Source organism: Corapipo altera, unplaced genomic scaffold, assembly GCF_003945725.1.
Source record: "Corapipo altera isolate COAL_440 unplaced genomic scaffold, ASM394572v1 60408, whole genome shotgun sequence".
Lineage (NCBI taxonomy): Eukaryota > Metazoa > Chordata > Aves > Passeriformes > Pipridae > Corapipo > Corapipo altera.
In genome coordinates, this window is record NW_020886110.1 from 1 (window position 1) to 7564 (window position 7564).

Here is a 7564-nt window from a genome sequence, read left to right on the forward strand (position 1 = left end):
TTTCCGCCCCTGGATCCCAGTTTTCCACCCCTGGATCCCGGTTTTCCCTTCCCTTCCCCGGTCGTTTTCCATTGGGAAAAGGGATTTTTCCCGGCAAGGAAAACCAGGAGCCATCGTGCCCCAATCCCACCGAACTTCCCGTGGATTTGGGATCACCTGGGAAAAATCCCACTGGGAACGACCAGAAAATCCCGGTGGGAATCACCAGAAAATCCCGCTGGGAATCACCAAAAAATCCAACTGGGAATCACCAGAAAATCCCGGCGGGAATCACCAGATTCAATGTCAACTCAACGGCAACGGCGACTCAATCCCAACTCAACTGAAACTCAACTCAGCGTCACCTCAACGGTAACGTTGATGTCAACCCAACTCAACCTCAACTCAGCATCATCAACCCAACATCGACGTCAACCCAACTCAATGTCAACGTCAACCCAACATCGACGTCAACCCAACTCCACCTCAATCTCAACTCAACATCAACGGCAACTTAACTCCAACTCAATGTCGGCTCAACGGCAACTCAACAGCAACACTGACGTCAACCCAACTCAATGTCAACGTCAACCCAACATCGACGCCAACCCAACTCAATGTCAATCTTAACTCAAGGTCAACGTCAACCCAACATCGACCTCAACTCAACTTCAACTCAACCCCAACTCAACCTCAAGGTCAACTCAACCCAACCTCAACCTCAACCTCAACACAACGGCGACTCAACCTCAATGGCAACTCAACTCAACCCCAACCCAACCTCAAGGTCAATGTCAACCCAACCCAACCTCAACCCCAACCCAACCTCAACCCCAACTCCATGTCAAACTTAACCCAACTCAACCTCAACGTCAACCCAACTCCAACCTCAAGGTCAACTTCAAACTCAACCTCAACCCAACCCCAACTCAACATCAACGTCAACCCCACCCAACCTCAACCCAACCTCAACTCGATGTCAACGTCAACCCCAAACTCAACCTCAACTCAAACTCGACCCCAACTCCAATTTCAACCTCAAAGTCAACTCAACGTCAACTCGACCTCAACCCCAAACTCAAACTCAACCTCAACCCAACCCCAACCTCAAAACCAACCCCAACCTCAACCTAACCCAACCTCCCAACTCACCCCTGACCCCCAACCGGGCGTGAGGTCGGAATCCCCCCCAGCTGCCGGGCAGAGCCCCCTCACCTGCTGCAGGAACATCTGCATGGACTCCTGGCCCAGGACGGTGCCGGGCGCGGCCGCGGGGCCCAACAGGATCTTCTCGGGGCTCCCGGCGAGCCCCGGGCTGGGCTGGGACGTCCCGCTCGCCGCCGCCGGCACGTTGAGCTGCAGCGGCGCCGCCGCAGGCGCGGTGGGCTGGACGGTGAGGACGGAGCCTGGGTCGGCGCCGGGGCTGGGACTGGCGCCGGGGGCGGCGCCGGGGGCGGCCTGGATGCTGACGGCGGCTCCCAAACCGTCGCCGGCGTTGAGCATGACCTGGTTGGCCAACGTCACCCCTTGGATCACCGTGGGCGCCGCCGCCGCCGCCTGGCTCTGGCTGGGCAGCGTCCCCGCCAGCGACACCGGCATCTGGAAGAGCGCCGGTTGGCCGACCTGGCCCGGCTGGAGCTGGATGGGCGCCGACAGGATGTGGGCGGTGCCGTGGGCGTTGGGCGACGTCAGCACCTGGCCCAGGTTGAGCTGCCCGGCCAAGTTCTGGTTGGTCAAGATCTGCGCCGGCAGCGCCTGGTTGGCGATGAGCTGGGCGCCGGCGCCCTGGCCGGCGATGATGCCGGCGCCGTGCGAGGCCGCCAGGATCTGGCCGCCCACGTTGGCCGGCAGCGCCGAGAGCGGCTGCGGCAGCTGCACGGCCGAGGCGCCGGCCAGCTGGCCCGGCAGCAGGAACTGGTTCTGCCCCTGGAAGTGCTGCGCCGGGATGACGATGCTGCCGCCCTGGTTGAGCACGTGCACGCTCATGGACTTGCCCAGCGCCGCCGGCGGTTGGGGCGGCGGCGGCTTGAAGACGTTGGGGGGGAAGCCCGAGAGCACCACGTTGGGCGCGGCCTTGCCGGCCATGAAGGTCAGGTTCTGCTGGGGCTTGGCCTGGGCCTCGCCGGGCAGCGCCAGCGCGTTGTTGGGCGCGAAGGGCTTGGGCGTGATCTGGTAGAGCTTCTGCTGCAGGACCCCGGCGGGCTTGGGCTGGATGGGCGTGGGCGTGCGGTGGATGATGACGTTGGGCGCCGGCACCAGGGAGCCGCCCAGGCCCGAGGTGACGGTGAGCGGCTGCGACGCCGGCGACGCGACGCCGCCGAACACCGAGTTGCCGTTGAGCGTGGTGGTGGCCACGGCCGGGAGGCTCTTCTGGATGACCAGCCCGGCCCCGCCCTGCGAGGACGGAGCCGCCAGCGCCGCCGCCGCCTCGGGCTGCGCGATGTAACCGCCCACGGCCGCCACCGGCGCCGGCTTGGCCAGCAGCTGCTGCGCCGCGGGCTGGTTGATGGCCATCACCTGCTGGCCCACCACCTGGATGGGCCCGATGCCCAGCGCGCCGCCGGGGCTCCCGTTGGGCAGCCCGGGCAGGTTGGGCAGGGGCTGGATGGTGACGTTGCCCAGCCCCACCTGCTGCAGGAAGGGCTGGACGCTGATGGCCTTGTTGACCACGTCGGCGCCCACCGGCTGCTGCACCAGGGCCTGGTGGGCCAGCACGGCGGGCGGCTGGATGCCCAGCAGGTCGGCGCCGCCGGAGAAGATCTGGGGGGTGCCGTCGGCCGCCTGCACCACGGGCTGCAGCGCCGGCAGCTGGAAGGAGCCCAGGTCCAGCTCGGCCTCGGCCTCCAGGGTCTGCTCGGTGATGTTGGCCTCCTGCAGGCTCTGCTGGAGGATGTCGCACGGCTGCTCGGCGCCGGCGCCGGCGCCCGAGGGCGAGCCCAGGATGTCATCCTCCAGGAAGTCCAGGTCCACGCTGGCCGGCGGTTGGCTCGGCTCCGCGCTCAGCGGGTTCCCGGCGGGCTCCTGCCCGTGGAGCTGCGGCAACGGAGACGGGACAAGGGCTCAGAGAGGGGGAGGACCAACGGAACTCAACGGAGCTCAACGGAACTCAACGGAACTCAACGGAAAGGGCTCAGTGAAGGTCAACAAAAGGCAACAAAAACTCAAGGAAACTCAACCAAACTTTGCCAAACTCCACCAAACTCAACGAAAACTCAACGAAACTCAACAAAACTCAACCAAAACTCAACCAAAACTCAACGAAAACTCAACAAAAACTCAATGAAAACTCAATGAAACTCAACAAAACTCAACCAAAACTCAACGGAAACTCAATGAAAACTCACCAGAAGTCACCCAACCAAACTCAGCCAAACTCAACCAAAAACAACCAAACTCAACGGAAACTCAACCAAAACTCAACTAAATTCAACAGAAACGTAATGAAAACTCACCAAAAGTCACCCAACCAAACTCAGCCAAACTCCACAAAACTCAACTGAACTCAACCGAACTCAACCAATCCAAACTCATGGAAAAGTCCCCAAATCTCACCCAGCCAAACTCAGCCAAACTTCAACCAAACCCCCCCAAACTCGACAAACCCAAACTCAAGGAAAACTCCCCAAAACTCACCCAACCAAACTCAACCAACTCAACCAAACTCAACCAAACTCAACCAACTCAACCAACCCAAAGTCGAGGAAAACTCCCCAAATCTCACCCAACCAAACTCAACCAAACTCAACCAACTCAACCAAACTCAACCTCAAACTCAATCAAACTCAACCAAACTCCTCCAAACTCGGGAGTTTCGGGGTTTTCCGGCGCCGAACCGTCGGAATTCCGGGCGCGTCCGGCGGTTTTCCCGTTCGGGAATCTCCAGCTCGGAGGGACAAAGAGGGTTTTGGGGAAAGAAAGGGGAAAATCCCGTGGGAAAAGGGAAAAAAGGGGAAAAAATCCCAACCGGCGGCTGAGTCGGAGCCGGAGGGAAAAGGGGAAGGAGGGGAAATCCCGGGAAAAGGATTTCTGGGATAACCAGATTGGGCTTTGGCTGAAAGGGAAAAGAGGAAAAATAAAAAAGGGGAAAAAAAAACGGGATCAAAATGAAAATTCGGGATTTTTTTAAGAGGGAAAAAAGGTCCCCAAAACGAAAGAAAATTCCAGGGAAAACCAAGGAAAACCGAGGGAAAAATCAAAGGGACTCAAGGGACTCAAGGGCCGGGGGGTCATGCTCGTTCTCCATGCAGAGGATTCCATGCTTTGGGGGGAAAAGGAGGGAAAAAAGGGCATTTTCCGGCTCCAATTCCGGGTTTATCCCAGATTTTCCCCCCCTGCTCTGGGGGGGCTCCGGAGGAATTGGGAAAAACGGGATTTTTCTCCCGAGGAACGGAGTTTTCCGGGGGTTTTCCCGAGTTTCTGGGATTCCCCGCGGGCTCCTGGTTCCTCCTTTCTCCCTTTCCCATCCCGGGTTTTCTCCCGGAGCCGAATCCGTCGGGAAAAGCGACTCCCAAAGTTGAGAAATATCCTCAGTTTTGCCCTTAAATCGAGGGATTTCGGGATTTTATCCCGGGAAATCCCAGGGAAAAATTCCCAGGGTTTCGCCTCTTCGTCCAGCCCCGGGAAAGGGAGGGAATTCCACTCGGGAAAGGCCAAAAAAACCGGGAAAAGCGGGAAAGGGGAGCGCGAATACTGGGAGTACTGGGAATACTGGGAATACTGGGAATACTGGGAATACCTACCCCAGCACCTTCAAAAAAGGCACTGGCAGCATCTCCTGAGTTGTCCAGGAGATCATCACTGTCAATCTGGAATTAGAAACAGGGATTTACTGGGATTTTAGGGAGAAAAGTGGGAAAAAAACATGGGAAAAAAATGGGGAGAAAATGAGAAAAAAAATGGGGAAAAATGAGAAAAAAATGAGGAAAAAAACGGAAAAAAAATGGGAAAAAATGGGGGAAAAACGGAGAAAAAAAATGGGAAAAAATGGGGAGAAAATGGAAAAAAAATGGGAAAAAATGGGAAGAAAATAAGAAAAAATGAGAAAAAAATGAGGAAAAAAATGGGAAAAAATGGGGAAAAATGGGGAAAAATTTGAAAATAAAATGAGAAAAAATGGGGAAAAATGAGAAAAAAAATGAGAAAAAAAATTGGGAAAAATGGGGAAAAAATAGGAAGAAGATGAGAAAAGATGAGAAAAAAATGGGGAAAAAAACGGGGAAAAAATGGGAAAAAATTAAGAAAAAAAGGGGAAAAATGGGAAGAAAATGAGAAAAAAATGGGAAAAATAATGGGGAAAAAAAAGGGAAAAATGAGAAAAAATGGGGAAAACATGGGGAAAAAAATGAGGGAAAAAAATGGGAAAAACAAATGGGATTGCAAAGGAAAAGTGGGATGTGGTGGTGGGTGAGGGGCGGCCCCTCCGCTTCCAAATGGTCCCCAAATCCCTCCGGGCCGGCGGGAAAAATTCCTAAAAAACCCCAATGGGATGGAAAAAGTCGGGATGGACGAAGGAGGGGGGGGTGGGATGGAAAACAAAGGGAGGTTTTTGGGGAAAAAAGGGAATTTTGGGGGGTTTTGGGGTCTCACCTTCTCGGATCCATGTAAAAAATCGTTCAGGGCCTGAGGATCACTGGGAAAAAAAACGGGAAGAGAGGATTAGGGAGCGGAATTCCGGGATTTGGGGGCGGGGGGGGGGAACTCTGGGAGGGGTTTTTCCAGGGAGGATCCCAAAATTTGAGATTCTGGAGGGACCCTGGGGGGGCTCCCGGGGGGCTTTGGGACGGTTTTCACCCTTTTTGGGACCTTCCCGGGGTTTTTGGGGAGATTTCCCAACTTTTTTAGGACGTTTTCCGCTTTTTGGGGGAGTTTCCAGCCCTTTTGGGGACATTCCCAGCCAATTTTGGGATGTTTCCCACCCTTTTTGGGGCATTTCCAGTCTTTTTATGGATGTTTCCAGTCTTTTTTGGGACGTTTCCCACCCTTTTTGGGGCATTTCCGGCCTTTTCCGGGACATTTCCCAGTGTTTTCCGGATGTTTTCCACCCTTTTGGGACATTTTCTGTGGGTTTTGGGACATTTCCAGCCCTTTTGGGGACATTTCCTGCCCTTCCAAGGTCATTCTCAGCCTTTTTTGGGATCTTTTCCACCAGTTTTGGGACATTTCTAAATGTTTCCAGGATAATTTCCACCTTTTTCAGGACGTTTCCCACCCTTTTTAGGACAATTCCCACTTTTTCCAAGACAATTCCCACCTTTTCCAGGACAATTCCCACCTTTTCCAAGACAATTCCCACCTTTTCCAAGACAATTCCCACCTTTTCCAGGACAATTCCCACATTTTCCAAGACAATTCCCATCTTTTCCAAGGCAATTCCCCCCCATTTTGGGCCCTTTTCCCCCCATTTTGGGCCATTTCCCGTCGGTTTTGGGACCTTTCCTGCCCTTTCCAGGACAATTCCCACCTTTTCCAGGACAATTCCCACTTTTTCCAGGACAATTCCCCCCCGTTTTGGGCTGTTTTCCCCCTGTTTTGGGTCCTTTTCCCTCCATTTTGGGCCATTTCCAGCCGGTTTTGGGCCCTTTCCCGCCCTTTCCAGGCCCTTTCCGACCCATTCCCACCTTTTTTTTGGGAATTGTGCCCCCCGGATTCCCGGGACTCACCAGATGACATCGAGGAGGCACCGCCCGTCTTCATCATCCATGACAACTGCCAACACGGACACAAACCCGTCACTTTTCCAGGGAAAAACCCGGAAAACTTGGGAATTCCGGGATGGGTCGGGGCCCTTTTCCCTCTTTCCCTCAGCTCCGGGCAGGGAGCGGTGGGAAATTTGGGATAAAACCCCCGGAAAAGGGGAAGAGGGAGCGAGAGCTGCCGGGTTTTCCGGCTTTTTCGGGGGGTTTTGGGAGGGAATTCCAAGGAAAAGGAGGGATAACGGGGAGGGAGGACGGGATGAGGAGGGAATTCCTTAAGGAATCCATCAGGGAATCCTCTGGGAAAACCTCAGGGAAAGGATTCCTCAAAAAATCCCTCAGGGAAAGGATCGATCCCGAAATTCCCAAAATCCAGGAAGGAGCTGATTCCTCAAGGAATCCAAACGGGAAAAGATTCCTCCTGGAATCCCTCAGGGAATGGATTCCCTTGGGAATCTCCTCAGGAAAGGATTGGATTGATCCCAAAATTCCTCTGGGAATAAACTGATCCCGAAATTCCCCAGGGAGGGATTGGATTGATCCCAAAATTCCTCAGGGAATAAAGAGATCCCTGAATTCCTCAGGGAAGGAATTGATCCCAAAATTCCTCTGGGAATGCATTCCTTTGGGAATCCCCCAAGGAAAGGATTCCCAGAAATTCCAGTAGGGAAAGGATCGATCCCAAAATTCCCCCCTGGAAGGAACTGATCCCAAAATTCCCCCGTGGAATGAACTGATCCCAAAATTCCCCCAGGAAAGAATTGATCCCAAAATCCCTCAGGGAACAAACTGATCCCAAAATTCCCCCTGGAAGGAACTGATCCCAAAATCCCCCCAGGAAAGAATTGATCCCAAAATTCCCCTGGAAGGAACTGATCCCAAAATTCCCCTGG

At 54.5% G+C, this 7564-nt stretch overlaps 1 protein-coding gene across 1 annotated transcript; it reads right to left on the minus strand.

Moving 5' to 3' along the window:
* Positions 1 to 1194: 1194 nt before the first annotated feature.
* On the minus strand, positions 1195 to 6679 carry BICRA (BRD4 interacting chromatin remodeling complex associated protein; the record flags this gene model as incomplete). Its single annotated transcript, XM_027632176.1, has 4 exons — positions 6639 to 6679; positions 5566 to 5608; positions 4719 to 4784; positions 1195 to 3012 (listed from the first exon to the last, which is right to left on the minus strand). Coding segments are annotated over exons 1-4 (1968 nt in total), but the record flags the coding sequence as incomplete, so codon positions are not given.
* Positions 6680 to 7564: the final 885 nt, after the last annotated feature.